Genomic DNA, 15,795 nt, shown 5'->3' with positions numbered 1-15,795 from the left:
CCCAGAGTTGTTGAGCGTTACTGTTACTTGATCAAACTGGTGTCTGTGTCTAGCAAGGCCAACGGCCAAAATTTCCGTTTTATCTGAATTTAAAAGCAGGAAATTTAGTCACATTCGATTTTTCACAGCAGCCAAGAAGGCCTCTGAAATAATAATTTGAGTAAAATCATCAACCCTTATGGGCACATACAGCTGAGTATCATCAGCATAGCAATGGAAATTTATTCCTTGACTGTATATAATTTGGCCAAGAGGTGAAGTATAAAGAGAGAAAAGTAGAGGGCCAAGAACCAAGCCCCGAGGTACACCATATTTAACATCAGAGAATTTTGATATAATATTACTATAGCAGACACATTGTGTTCTTCCAAATAAGTAGGACTTAAGCCAAAAGAGAGCTAAGCCAGATGGACCAACATTAAAATTTATTCTGTCTAATAATATACAGTGTGGTCAGTGGTGTCAAAGGCTGCACTGAGGTCCAGTAGTAGAAGCACAGAGGTGGAATCAGAGTTCATAGCTAGCAGAAGATCATTCACCACTCAGGTCAGAGCAGTTTCATTGGAGTGACAGGCCTTGAAAGCCAATTGAAAAGGTTCATATAGATAGTTTCCTTCTATATGGGTCGGAAGTTGTTAATACACAACTCTCTCTAGTACTTTAGAAAAAAAGGAAGATTAGAGATTGGTCGATAGTTATTAAGAGACCCTGGATCGAGGTGTGGTTTCTTAAGTAGCACTTAACAGCGTACATACACTATATTGCTCTGTTTGTGCCGGAGAACCTGATCCTTGGGGTGGACCAATTTCTGGTGCAGCAGGGTTTGAAAGCAACTGAGATACGGTGTTTGGAAAATACGTGTCTCCACTGTTCAGACAGTCCCACCACATAGGGAATCCCCACTGGTTTACGCTTAGACAGCTGTTGTCCTTCTCCTCTCTTTTATCGGCTGATGCACTGTTTGGGCGTCTTCCTGGTTTTGACAAATGCCCAGTTAGGATAACCACACTTACCCAGGGCCTGTTTAATGTGGGATTTCTCTCCTTCCCCGCCCGCTGTGTCGGTGGGGACGTTTTCAGCTCGGTGGTACAGCGTCCTGATGACTCCTGGTTTGTGCTCCAGTGGGTGATGAGAGTCAAACCTCAAGTACTGATCAGTATGTGTTGGTTTACAATAAACATCAACAATCAAATATTCCCATCACCAACTGCAATTTCACAGTCTAAAGAAGGCTAACCAGTCATTTTTCACATCCTCCCTGGTGAACTTGATGTGGTTGTCCACCGAATTAATGTAGCCGGTGAAATCGGGATTTAATTTCAACTTAGATCTCGTCCACAAATCTGAAACAATAAATATGTGGTGTCCCTGGATAGGACATCAGAGCCTTCTTTTCCACTTCTTCCATATGCAAGTTGGCAACTATAGGGGAAAGTGGGGAACCCAGAGCACAACCATGTTTCTGCCTATCGTACCGCCCCCTGTAGGTGAAGTATGTGGACTGAAGACACAGTTTCAGGAGCAGACACATTTAGTCAGTGTTAAGGGCGGTTCTATTGCTAAGGGTGGGGTCGTCCTGTAATTTCATATGGACCACCACTACTTCATCAACAGGAACGCACATGAAGAGGGATATAACATTATAACATCATACGAGACCATTGTTTGATCCCTCTCCATAATAATGTCCCTCACCTTATCCACAAAGTCCATAGTGTTCTGAATGTGACGTTCATTACTGCCTACCAACTGGTTAAGAATAGATGCCAGAAACCTAGAGAAGTTATAGGTCACTGAGTTAATCATACAAACAATAGACCGTAATGGCACATCCTGTTTATTTATTACCCCCCCCTTTTCTCCCCAATTGTATACGGCCAATTACCCCACTCTTCCGAGCCGTACCGGTCGCTGCTCCACCCCCCTCTGCCGATCCGGGAAGGGCTGCAGACTACCACATACTTTCTTCCACACACATGTGGAGTCGCCAGCCACTTCTTTTCACCTGACAGTGAGGAGTTTCACCAGGGGGACGTAGCGCGTGTGAGGACCACGTTATTCCCCCCAGTTCCCCCTCCCCCCGAACAGGCAGAGGTCAATAGAGTATCACGATCTGGACTGAGCTGGGTCTGTTCGTGGCTGAGGAAGATGAACTTAGAATAAGAGCCTCAAAAGATTTGAATTTAGTTTCAGGTTTAGAAGTTAAATTGAAAATAGACTTGAATATTAAGGCGACACCCCCGCCTTGTTTATTTGCTCGAGCTACATGGGCGTAAGTATAGTCGGGTGGGGGAGCTTCATTTAAGTGTAGGAAAACATTTGGTTTCAACCATGTTTCACATAACCCAATATCAAAATATGGGAGAATGGGGGAGATACTTGACAGAAGGCTTCTCTTGCAGTCATTATAGTAGTGTAACTTGCTACAAGGAGTTTTTCGCTGATTATTTATCTAAATTTCATTTTGGTGGCTCTATATTACCAACCTAAGCAAACGAGACCATCAAGGAGAAGATTGGACATTTCTATATCATGATTCCAAATGGTTGTCTCTGGGGTTGAGTCCCCACAAGGTCTGACAAAACAATTTTACAGCACACAGGCGGGATACCTAGCTGTATATTGTGCACAGGCCTGTTTTTCCAAAAAGAGGTGAAACGTCTTCACGGATATATACCAAGTCCAGTGGCACTTGATTCAACTCCTTTGGATAACCATGACCTGGATGATTGAGAACATTCACAGACACCTCTTACTCCTCCTTTCAAAACAAATCAGCTATCCGGGCAGGAATGTGGATCTTTGCAACAAGAGGTGATGCTTATGTAAGGTTGTTCTTCTGCAAAACGCTGCCGCTTTTCACCACAGGGATGTGCAAACTCAACAAAAATGCTAAATCAAGTATCAGCTTTAAAAACTCAAGTTTCTCCTCTTCTTTTTTTTGTGCTGCAGATTCAAAGGTAGTAAAGAAATCGAGGGCTTCGTTGATCCTGAAGGACGTGCCCACTGTGTCTTGCCCTTACTGCACGAGACAGGGTTTATACCGTTTGAGGTCTCTACCGATGGAGTAAAGTTTGATAGATCTGGAGAGTACTTGTCAGGTAAGGGGCTTAGCTAAAAAAAATGCCCTGTGATTATTTTCATCTGCCCCCCCCCCCGGACATGGGGGGGAAATTCTTTGCCATATAAACTTATGTTTCCTTCTTTGTCTCTCTAAGTCCATCCTAGTGAACTGGACCCTGCTTTAAAAGTCACTCTGGTGAACAAGACACAGTGGCAGCATTACAGCACACCACACAGGGCGGGGCCACACAGGGTGTGGTCACACAGGGCAGGGCCACTGACGATGACATGGAACAGCTCCCTGATCAGATCAGACAGGGTGGACATAGAACTGTGGGGTTACAGAGAGGTCAGCGGGAGGACGGCGTCAGAGGGGAACAACTCAGCCTCTTTACAGGCAGAGTGGAGCTATCTCTACTCACTTGGTAGGGATCTGCCCAACACCGGTGCCTTCAGCTTTATCCCCAAACCATCAGTGAAGCCCCACTCTAACTGGGAAGCAGGGAGTATCCGCGTCAAAGCCAGTTCCAGCTCAGAAGGAGCTAGGTATTCTTAACAAAACTCTTGCATTTTAGAAATATGAGTCTTAGTCCCGGTGGCACGGTGGCGCAGTGGTTAGCGTGGTCGCCTCACAGCAAGAAAGTCCTGGGTTCAAACCCCGGGGTTGTCCAACCTTGGGGGTCGTCCTCTGTGTGGAGTTTGTGTGTTCTCCCCGTGTCTGCGTGGGTTTTCTCTGGGGGAGGGGGGGGGTCCGGTTTCCTCCCACAGTCCAAAGACATGTAGGGCAGGTGAATCAGCCATGCTAAATTGTCCCTGGGTGTGAATGTGATGGCTTGCGGCCTGTCCAGGGTTTCTCCCCGCCTGCCGCCCAATGACTGCTGGGATAGGCTCCAGCATCCCGCGACCCCAATTGGGATAAGCTGCTTGGATAATGGATGGATGGATGGAGTCTTAGTCCCCCCCAAAAAAGGATATACTAGCGTTCATATACTTAAAGGAATAGTTCAGAATTTTAGTCTCTCCATGTGATTGTGTACATTCACATGCTAATATGTTCGTTGCACATATATATATACATATTTCCTTGGCCTGTTTAAAATAATGATGAGGGCCTTCTATAGGTACTTGCAGTTAGCTGAAGTAATGAGCACATTGAGATTTATATTGTAGGGTTAAACAGCCACTTTAAAGTAGTTCATCATGCTAATGGTGAGTATGCACTATGCAGAGATGTCCAAGGTCTCTGGAGTGAAGCCCACGCCTTAGCATGGCACCTGGAGCAGGCCTTCAGGAACACCTTCACTGACTGGGCCGAGAACAAATGCCTGGCCTGGGATGACCTGGAAAAGACGCTGCCAAAGCTCCTGGATGAGATTGCTGACTGTCCTTGCACTTTGGCCCAGGCCCGTGCCGACACAGGCAGGTTTCATGTAAGTAATCTTGAATATATCTACTGATGTAGTTGAAATACATTGTTATTATTATTATTATTTCTTTCATGTTTCCTGTTTTACATCCTGTAGAGCTGGGTCCAAACTATGGACCTGAGGCACTATAGGGCAGATGTCACTTGATTGACAGTATTCATCTTAATATGTGGGCTGTTCCAAGTAGGGCGATCTTCTGGACTGCACAGTTGTTGATGTTATTATTATTGTTATTATTATTATTATTATTAATAATAATAGTAATAGTAGCCGGTAGTAGTAGTAGTAGTACAGCACTTTTTCTATATTTGTCACGCATTTGAATTTGGTGGGCCAAACACATCCCCACAGTATTACTGCTGTCCTGAAGGGAACTGTGAGACATCCAAAATGTAGTGTCTGCTAGACTGCTTGTAAGTGTTGAGGCTTCCTTTACTATTATGTTTCACAGGCAAATTCGGCTGTGTATCACGAGCATAACACTGGGCAGAAGTACTGTAACCACTGTAACCAAATTACCTTAACCCCAGAGCCGAGAAAAGAATAATCCATCATGGGCGTTTTCAGGAGTTCCACAGTGAAACAATGCCGAGGAGGACAACAAATAACCCAAGGCAACAGCGAACTGTTTATCAACCACAGTACAAATTCAGTAAATAAACTAATGAATTTTAATTTCCAAAACAAATTATTAACACTGTCAATGGAGGGACACCGAGAGTGTTAAAGGAAATGCCACGATCAAGTAGAACTAGGAAATTCTATAAATTCACCAACATCTAAGATTGTAATTTCAATTTAAAGACTTTATGCTACGTTTAGAATAAACCTGTTTTTAGAAATATTTCGTCTTCGCCCATTTGGTGGATTAACTTTAAAATATACAATAGTGTTTTTTTTTGGGGGGGGGGGTTTCCCACCTTTTTTCTCCCTAGTTATACTTGGCCAATTACCCCACGCTTCCGAGCCGTCCCGGTCACTGCTCCACCCCCTCTGCTGATCCGGGGAGGGCTGCAGACTACCACATGCCTCCTCCCATACATGTGGAGTCGCCAGCCGCTTCTTGTCACCTGACAGTGAGGAGTTTCACCAGGGGGACATAGCGCATGGGAGGATCACGCTATTCCCCCCAGTCCCCCCGACCAGGCGCCCCGACCGACCAGAGGAGGCGCTAATGCGGTGAGCAGAACACATACCCACATCCGGCTTCCCACCCGCAGACACGGCCAATTGTGTCTGTAGGGACGCCCGGCCAAGCCAGAGGTAACACGGGGATTCGAACCGGCGATCCCGGTGTTGGTAGGCAACGGAATAGACCGCTACGCTACCTGGATGCCCTACAATAGGTTTTTTTTTTTTGAGAAATTCTCTCAGTTCAGTTGTGAATTCAGAGGACAGGTGTACATTTATTGAGAATGGAAGATTCTAGACTAGGGTCTGCAAAAGAGGGCAGGACAAATGCAGGTTTAAATAGTATAAGCCACCCAATGACTGCTGGGATAGGCTCCAGCATCCTGTGACCCCGATTGGGATAAGCAGCTTGGATAATGGATGGATGGAAGATAGCAATAACGTTTACATAAATGGTTACAAGAAGGCCGATACACATTTTAGGAGAGGTACAATATGTGAAGATGTTAGTGCAAACATTTGCTTTGCAGAAGTGAAAGGGGCATGTAAGTCCATTCACTAAACAGAAATCTGGGGTGACGGTTCCCCCAAGTATAAAGTTAGAAACCTACTTTTATTTTGTGGCTGGCCCCTTCCAAGTGTACTTCTTCCAACAGCAGTCAGTTCTCTGAATTTATTTCTGTTTGATAGTTTTTCCTTGTCTTTTTAACTTTAAGAGGTGCAACTGTAGTTCTTGCAGCCGTGAAGGTAATATTGAAGCGTTCCTTTAGATTCTCTGAGGAGTTTTGTTTCTCAGTAAAAGATGATAGCCACGTTTCATTGAAATTGTTTTCATATTTACTTGCAGATGTGGCATTAAGTATACAGTTTTGAATGTAACGAGATGAGAGCGTAAAACAACAAAGGGGATGTTAAACATATTTTCCAAGATGGCCGGAGGGAAGTAATGTTTGTGTCTTTGTTTAAAGTGTTGCCAACAGTCTTTACAAGACCAAGTGTAGGGCTGTGGTTACGAGCAGTTCCCATTACAGATGGTTTAACATTAGAAATAATAACGGGTCTGGCTGTGCTGGAAAACCTGACTGGTGTTACTGTATCGCACTGAGCCAACACCCAACATCAAAGCAAAGACGCAGAATTGTATCTTTATTTTATCACGTTTGTCAGCTTGTGTTAAAATGTAACAGGTAATGTCGTGGACTGGCACAATATTACACTTCCAGCTATCCCCCTGGATTACAGCCACAGCATTTTCCAAAAAAAAAGGAGTAAAAGTAAATTAGAGTGACTTCATTCAAGGTGTAAAAAAATATTAACATATTTGACATTCATACCCCTGTAAAAGGGAGGATTTCCCCCCCCCAAAAGACATAATATTTGTATGATAGATGGACTATTAATGGAATAAGAGTTAAATCTTGGTGGCACAGTGGCGCAGTGGTTAGCACGGTCGCCTCACAGCAAGAAGGTCCTGGGTTCGACCCCAGAGTTGTTCAACCCTGGGGGTCGTCCCAGGTCGTCCTCTGTGTGGAGTTTGCATGTTCTCCCCATGTCTGCGTGGGTTTCCTCCGGGTGCTCCGGTTTCCTCCCACAGTCCAAAGACATGTAGGTCAGGTGACTCAGCTGTACTAAATTGTCCCTAGGTGTGTGTGCGTGTGCGTGTGCGTGTGCGTGTGCGTGTGTGGCCCTGTGATGGCCTGGCGGCCTGTCCAGGGTGTCTCCCCAGCTGCTGCCCAATGACTGCTGGGATAGGCTCCAGCATCCTCGCGACCCTGAGAGCAGGATAAGTGGTTTGGATGATGGATGGATGGATGGATGGATGGATGATGGATGGATGGAGTTAAATCGTAAAACTTTTAGGGCTCTGGGAAAACCGATGGGGTGAATAACACCGCTGGCACCGCTCACACCAGCTTTGCAGTTCAGGGGCCAGGCCAAATTTAATGAAATTCTCACCATCTACATTTAACCCTTCATTACTTGGGTTATGAACAGAGCTGTGAGTCCAAGGTGCTTGTGAAATTAGAGCTCTTATCGGATGACATCACGCCTTTCTCCTTGGACACTAATTCTTATTTACATTGCTGTTTCTCAGACTGATTCTGGCTGTGACACCCAGGGGGGCAGCATGTGCACCTTCCACCCTGGCACCATCCGCTGTGTGAGGTCAATCCAAACCAGGTAGGATTTATAGTCACCTCTTTTAAGAATCACGTGCTGAAAGAGAGTAGCTTTTAAAAGAGCTTAAGTTTCCTCACGTGGCACATGGGATTCCTGTGTTCCCAGTCCTCGGCGGGGGTCGGGGCAGCAGTGCTGCTATGACGGCACGGGGGCCCAGGTGCTGACACGGGATTTGACTAGCGGCAGCACTCCAGAGCTCAAAACTGGGGTTCCCCTTCGTATGGACATCCCCCCGCGCATCCCGGGACTTTCCCACCGGCTCACTGATGTTATGAGCTTCTACTACTGCTGTCTGTGGTCTGATAACTGCCACGTCTACTTCAGGCACCGATCCTCCAGCGGCTGTAAGACCTACCGGCCCCCCAGAGCCGGTGAGAACATTTCTATATGCTTTTTAATGGCTGTGTCGCAAAGTGTCTAATGGGGACAGAAAATCCTTTTTTTTTTTTTACATAGAAAAAACAAGAGGTTGAACAAGAACATGTCCAAAAACAAACAAACAAACAAACCAAAAGGTCAGGGATGTGTTTAAACCAACTTAAGACAGGAACCAGGAACACTTTGTCGTTTCACTTCACGCACTTGCGCACATGAAATGAACCGAAATGCTGTTTCCCCCAGCCCACAGCAGTGCAACACAAACACAAAACACACCCCAAAACTACAAGAACACACATATCCAAACTAACGCATACAGCCAAACTAATAAATAAATCACTGTCCAAGGGAACAGAGGTGGTAAATCCAGGTCCAGAAAGTAAAACTCCTAACCATGTATTTGCTCCACTCGTGTGCTAAACCAATTGATTCTAATCAACCCCACTCTTCAGCTTGATAGGGTGATGAAATCAGCTGATTTAGCACACGGGTGGAGGAAATACATGGTGCGGAGCTGTACTTTCTGGACTGGTTTTACCATGTCTGCAAGGGAACCAACGCCAGCCAGGATGACTGCCGGAACTGCCGGTCTGCATGGGCTAGCAGTTAGCTTAGCCTGCCCCGCTTTCGCGTCCTGTCAGACTGCCCTTGGCGTTTCCTCCTCGAGTGCAGCTTCAGGCAGGGCCGTGGTCTCCGGGCCCACCGGATGTAGCAGACCAAGCTCTCCCAGTGCCAGCTCCCCCAGCCAGACACCCTCGACACACCTCCCCGCACTCCTCACAACCATGTCAAAAACACCACAGTCAACGCCAGGCGAGGCCGCCACCAGACCACCCTCGGTGTTATCGGAACTGCAGGTCTGCATGGGCTAGCAGTTAGCTTAGCCTGCCCCGTGCTCCCAGCCGATCCAGCGCCAGCTCGGCCAGCCATCAAACGTAGACAAAGACACTGCATGGACGGCAGCCGTCTTCCCACACCGGAAGCAGAAAGATAGTCATACAATTCATACATAATACATTCAGTCAACTTGTTGTAGTCTCTGAAGTGGCCCATCAAAAACAAGTTAACACTTCTGTTTCTCACAAATGTCGAGGGGCGAGGGAACGCCTACAGCATGTACATACATACTACTGTGTGCAGTATGTATATGTGTTATGTACATGTGTTGTATCTGTGAGTGCCAATGGGAGCCCGCATGGACAACTGTCTACGAGACTCCACAGCAAATGTAAGTGAATTATGGACTGCAGCTGTAACGCTATATTAGATCACACACTCAGCTATCTGCCCTTCAGGGACCAGGTGAGAAAACCGATCTCCCAATAAATCTCGAGATTTATATCTGCTACGTCTCCATATCATTTAAACTAATTGTTTTTGTGCCAAATACGTGCTTGATGTAAGAGCCTCAGAAGCCTGTTCTGTCCCGATGCCTCCCAGGCGCTGTCCTCGGGGACCCACATTTCATAACGTTCGACGACCTGCACTACACCTTCAGCGGGGAGGGGGAGTACTACCTGGTGTCCTCGCCTGACAAAGAGCTGAGTGTTCAGGTCAGAACACAGCGGGGGAAACCTGAGAACGGTGAGTTCGCACTACATCTGAGGGCCCTGCCTGCAGCCCCCCATCCCCCACCACCACCACCAATCCCCCATCCCCCGTCCCCCATCCCTTGTCCCTTGGTTCCCACCTTGCACTTCTGACCCGACTCGTTTTAGAGTAATGATCTGTTTTATTTACCAAGTAAGCTTTTAATTAATCTGATGAGCTGCTCACTGTGACACAATACAAAATTTAAATAATAGCAACATAAGACGCGTACTACACAGAGTTTAATATATAGTAAAAAAAAAGTTGAAAGTAATGTAAAGAGTTACTGGAAATAAAGTTAAAAAGCTCAAAATTAATAGAAAGGCAACAAGCAATGAACAAAATGACGAAAGAAATGCAAAAAGTAACAGGAACTACAAGTAAAAAAGACAAGGTGTATAAAAACAATAGGTAATATGGGTCGATAAGAAAAGTGATATATGAATTAACAAATAAGAACAGTCAAAGATAATTCTAAAAAGTAACATGTAATATAAATTTTAAAAATCAAATTAATATTAAAACAGTGCACACAGTTCCAGAAGTATCTTGAAGACACTGTGTGTGTGCAATAATTATTATGCTTGCCGTGCAAAGCAGACACATATTATTATTCCTCATACTTGTTATGTGCCAGCTGTGAAAAGCAGATGTATATTATTATTTGTCACACTTATTTCTTATACTTATTCGTCTTCTGCATAAATTTCACGGCGTACCTTGTCCTGCAGCTTTGAGAAAAACCCTGCAAATTATACATCAAAATGTGCAGTTCAATCGGGAATGGTGTGCTATGACATTTCTTAGCAATTCGAGTAACCATGGCGATGGAAAATCACAAAAAAATGCGATAAATTTCATTTCATTCAGTCATTAACCCAACCCGCTTATCCTGCTCTCAGGGTCACGGGGATGCTGGAGCCTATCCCAGCAGTCATTGGGTGGCAGGTGGGGAGACACCCTGGACAGGCTGCTAGGCCATCACAGGGCCCACACACACACACACGCACGCACGCACGCACGCACGCACGCACGCACGCACGCACGCACACACACACACACACACACACACACACACACCTAGGGACAATTTAGTACGGCTGATTCACCTGACCTACATGTCTTTGGCCTGTGGGAGGAAACCGGAGCACCCAGAGGAAACCCACGCAGACACGGGGAGAACATGCAAATTCCACACAGAAGACGACTTTCTGTTTGATATTATACTTTACATTACCAAACAGTCTATGAGATTAATCTTATGTATTGATTCTTAAAGGTGGTATTTTTGCAAATGTCGGCAGACATTGTGCTACAGTCGAACCAACTTAAATCAACCTCTGATAACTGGAATACCCCGACAACTCCAGGGTTTTTTTAAAGTCTCGACAAAACTTTATATGTATGTATATTCTATACCAATTCAACCTGGGATTAGTCAAGGTCGTTTAAGTCAAGAACCATCTTAGCTAGATCACTCCTGCAAGTCCAAAGCTGTCTATCAGTACTGTTTAACTCGACTGTGTAATGTGCAGGTTGACCTGCAGTTTAGACAGTTTGTATAGTAACTAAACTATTTTATTAGTTTGCTGACATCTACAAGTTAAAAACCATGTAAAGGTAAAAACATGGCAGGCTGGTCTTGATACTCTGTGATGTAAGCATAGCAGGATAAACACAGCTGCGGATAATAACATCAGTAATGGATCTGCTACACTGAAGCATCTCTTGTCGGGCTCTAAGTTAAGTTTAGCACAGGGTTGCCACACTTCATAGTAAAGTTTTTCAGGACCTGGCAAGTGTAATTGAAAGCAAGCATATGGGAAGTTTATTTGGTCCCTGTTAGTAAAGAAAACAGAACAGTTGGATTTGTACAGGAGGGGCAGAATGTCACAGTACAGGCACGTAATGAATGAATGAATGAATGAATTAGTCTTGGGAAATGGGATAAGGTGAGGAACTGGAAATTGTTAGTAGATGTTGGCTTGCAGGAACAGGCTGATGCCTGGTGTCCTCTCCTTAGATGTAGGGACACATGGGTGAGGTTGTTTGGATGAACTGGGCTTCAGTGTGTAGCCCCCTAATTTTCAGCACGAAGGATTTAACATCAGCTCCTGTGTATTTACTTGTGGATTTTAGCCTCAGGCTCACTGCTCACATTCACACATGAGCTCCACATATAACCATGAGGGAAGGTTTGCCGGTTGGGCTTCTTGTGGGAACAGATGACACACAACATCACACATCACACATTTTTTATTTTCCAAAAATAAAAGTATATTTAATAGATAAAAGACTAATAAAATAATGTTGAATCGTTTATTTTTTTTAAATTCATAGCAAAAAAACCATGTAATTTTATTTTTCACGTTAAGAGTGTGGTTGCTGTACCTTGAGTACCAACCATCCTGTCAGTTAACTTGCGTTCCATCCTCATATAATTTGTCTTCACTGGAGGCCCCGTTAGGTCGTCTATTTTTCCCTCCCCTGGTAGGATGTAATATGGCTTGAAATGGGGTATCTGGTGCCTTCTTCCCCCCCAGCTGAGCTCTTCTCAATAGCACTTTGCAGACCGGATTGTCAAGACCAAAGGATTTGTCCAGAGCACAGCCATGTAGCGCGTTGTGCCTAAACCTAACCTTCACCTTCAGAAATGTCAGGTCTAAAGGCTAATCAATTTTTGTTTTTAATTTTTCTTGTTGTCCTTGTAATGCTGTTATTAACAGTTTTTTTAAAATTGTAAGAGTTTATGAATGCCCTATTACCCATTTATTAATCATTATTTACAGCTACTCAATATAAAGTGTGACTGTGGAATTTGAATGAAAATGTTGAAGTTAGTGTTTTTACACAAATATTTGATATAAAAAGATAATGATAATGCATTTTATTTATTTTATTCAAAGACGCTTTACATAAATTAGAATAAATGTAAAAGCAACACACCAAAAACATGCAACACAACATTAATCACACATGACAGCAGGTCTGTAGAGGTGAGTCCTGATTCATGACTTGAATGTGGGCAGATCACAGCAGTCGCTGGTGTGCTTGAGGAGGGAGTTCCAAGAGGAGGGGGCAGCAGGTCCAGTGCTCGGTCCTTAGTCTGCCTCAGATTAGGGGTGGATAAGAGGGCGGGGGGGGGGCACAAGAAGGCAGTGGAGAAGAGGTGTGTCTTGAGATTGGAAGAGTGGGAGCGATTCTGAGTGTGTAATGATTTGGGGGAGTGGGTTCCAGAGCCCGGGAGCTGCGCTGGTGAAGGCTCGGTCACCAAAGCCGTGGAGGTCGGACCTGGGGGTAGAGAGAAGGGAGGCAGAGGTGGATCTGAGGGACCAAGAGGGTTGGTAGGGGGAGAGGAGGTCAGTGAGGTATGGGGGAGCCAGTTGGTGAAGGGCTACACATAGGAATACACAAATTCGACATGCTGAGAACGAGCTCTGAGCCCGACTCCAAGTCCGTCTGTACGATAGACAACCAATCTGAACTCAGCCATAACCTGACAACAGCTTCTCATCATTGTCGGGCTCCAATTGGCTCGCAGATCTGTACATGCTGTAAAATGAAGAAAATTATTTCTTTACCTTTTTCCTGTTCCCAGCCAGTATGTTGCTGGGTCAGCTCTGGTGAGGATCAGATGTTATGTTCATTGGTTCCAAACTGTCACACACAAGCCGCTGGCCAGCTGACCATGGCTGGCCAGATGTCATTGGTATTCTCCTCCCTGCTTCACAGTGAGGTCAAGCATCTGGACTTGTGATGTTATTGCTGCTGTGTTTGCTGCCGTGTTAAGTGTTACGTCTAACAGCATGATATTTGTGAAGATACCTTGGCCCAGGCGACACGGCTGTCATCGGTGGCTATGAAGCAGAAGGCCTCCGACGTCATTGAGGTGCGTCTGCCAGACGATAGGGACCAATTGCAGGTGTTGAGAAACCAAAAGGTCCTTTCCTTCTCTGAGCAAAGGTGGATGGACTTACATGGTGAGAACAAGATATGATAACATGAGACTAAGAAACAAACAAACCCCACAACTAATGCACAATCTATACATGGTACATAGCGTGTGTAAGTCTATCACATAGTGTGATATCCATCGATATCATCCTGTGTATCTGAGTAATGATCTTTATATGGGGCGTCCAGGTAGCGTAGCGGTCTATTCCGTTGCCTACCAACATGGGGATCGCCGGTTTGAATCCCTGCGTTACCTCCGGCTTGGTCGGGGCGTCCCTACAAACGCAATTGGCCATGTCTGCAGGTGGGAAGCCAGATGTGGGTATGTGTCCTAGTCGCTGCACTAGCGCCTCCTCTGGTCGGTCGGGGCGCCTGTTCAGGGGGGAGGAGGAACTGGGGGGAATAGCGTGATCCTCCCACGCGCTACGTCCCCCTGGTGAAACTCCTCACTGTCAGGTGAAAAGAAGCAGCTGGCGACTCCACATATGTCGGAGGAGGCATGTGGTAGTCTGCAGCCCTCCCCGGATTGGCAGAGGGGGTGGAGCAGTGACCAGGATAGCTCGGAAGAGTGGGGTAATTGGCCAAGTACAATTGGGTGAAAAGGGGGGGGTCTTTATATGATGTAATATGTCTTATAACTATGTGCCCTGTGGAGCTACTAAATTGCTGCTTCTGATACTTTATTGTTAAAAGTCCTGAGTTTTTATGTAAGATGACTGAAATGATTGACAACTGAAATACAAACCTCCTCCTGCAAACGGATGCTTTAATTCTGCTCCAGGTGTGTCCGTGTTCTCCGCCAGCCCTCAGAATGTGACGATAATGTTTGCCTCTGGTGTCGGGGTGGAGGTGCGTCGGCGGGAGAGCGCCATGGCGGTGACCGTTTTGCTGCCAACAGAGTTAATCAACAATACTAAGGGTCTCCTGGGCCAGATGAACTCTGACCCAACCGATGACCTGATGACCAGTCAAGGAGAGGTCATCAATGTAGCTACCACCACTGCGGAGGAGATCTTCACTTTTGGAACTAGCTGTGAGTGCAAAGGCCAAGATGTTGCATTTATTGTGGCAGCGTAATAATCATGCAGCCGACATATTATTTCTGTATTTCTGGCCCAATAAGTCAGCTATGGGGAGGAGAACAATTCCCTTGGATCACTTGGGAAGTATGCAGTTATCAGTTAATCACTGTGCTTAGAGTTACCCTTAGCTAACATTTTGAGAGTGTACTGGAATACACACACACACACACTCTCTCACACACACACACATAAAACGTTAAAAGGGCTATAATAGATTACAGAAGGGTACTATCAACGTTTTGTGACCGCGCTGTGCAAGTGAAACCACATCCCTGGATCCCAGTCAGATCCAGACCACAGCCATGCATCATAATAGTGCTCTGGCTGTGTTTACATACCCCAGACATTGAGTAACTAACTTCTTATGCACTTGACCCTGGACCAAAATCTCTCACTTGCAGCTGAGGTGTAGCTCACAGTAAGCGCTCAGACTGTTCAGGGTTTTTGGGGAGTGACTGTAAGACATCCAGACATTAACAGAGTGATGATTTTGTTGCATGGCTGCATTCAGTTGACTAGCTACACTGTTTTCTTGCAATTTCGTTCTAGTTTGAAACCAAGTTAACTCCTACTCTTGTGTAGTGTTACACATAATGTAACTTGTACTGTATCTTTTCATACTGCTAGCTACTCTGTTTTCTACAAAGGGACTTTCAGACGCACAGTTTGGTTGATCAAAGACACCTTGAAACCAAGTTAACTCCTACTCTTGTGTAGTGTTACACATAATGTAACTTGTACTGTATCTTCTCATACTGCTAGCTACTCTGTTTTCTACAAAGGGACTTTCAGACGCACAGTTTGGTTGATCAAAGACACCTTCCAACTGTGCTAACTCTACACATTAATTAAAACATTGCCAAATAAGTATGACATTCCGTACTTATTGGGTCACATTGCACAATGTCGAGATGCTACTCTTTACACCTCATTACATCACTGTCCAACCCATAATAACAGTAAAGAACAACTTCTTGGGTATAACTGCT

General features: G+C 45.2%; 1 protein-coding gene across 1 annotated transcript in view; it reads left to right on the top strand.

Annotated features, from left to right (window-relative positions):
* The window catches only part of susd2 (sushi domain containing 2), a 65,095-nt gene that overhangs the window by 4,612 nt on the left and 44,688 nt on the right, over window positions 1–15,795 (top strand). The window contains exons 3-10 of the mRNA XM_056278924.1: window positions 2,953–3,101; window positions 3,219–3,609; window positions 4,292–4,493; window positions 7,717–7,802; window positions 7,908–8,173; window positions 9,621–9,764; window positions 13,592–13,750; window positions 14,506–14,757. Of these exons, the coding sequence (XP_056134899.1) occupies window positions 2,953–3,101; window positions 3,219–3,609; window positions 4,292–4,493; window positions 7,717–7,802; window positions 7,908–8,173; window positions 9,621–9,764; window positions 13,592–13,750; window positions 14,506–14,757 (1,649 nt within the window). The remainder of the gene's footprint in view (window positions 1–2,952; window positions 3,102–3,218; window positions 3,610–4,291; window positions 4,494–7,716; window positions 7,803–7,907; window positions 8,174–9,620; window positions 9,765–13,591; window positions 13,751–14,505; window positions 14,758–15,795) is intronic.

This window comes from Lampris incognitus, chromosome 1 (assembly GCF_029633865.1).
Source record: "Lampris incognitus isolate fLamInc1 chromosome 1, fLamInc1.hap2, whole genome shotgun sequence".
Taxonomy (NCBI): Eukaryota; Metazoa; Chordata; class Actinopteri; order Lampriformes; family Lampridae; genus Lampris; species Lampris incognitus.
This window is presented reverse-complemented; position numbering and strand designations above follow the sequence as displayed.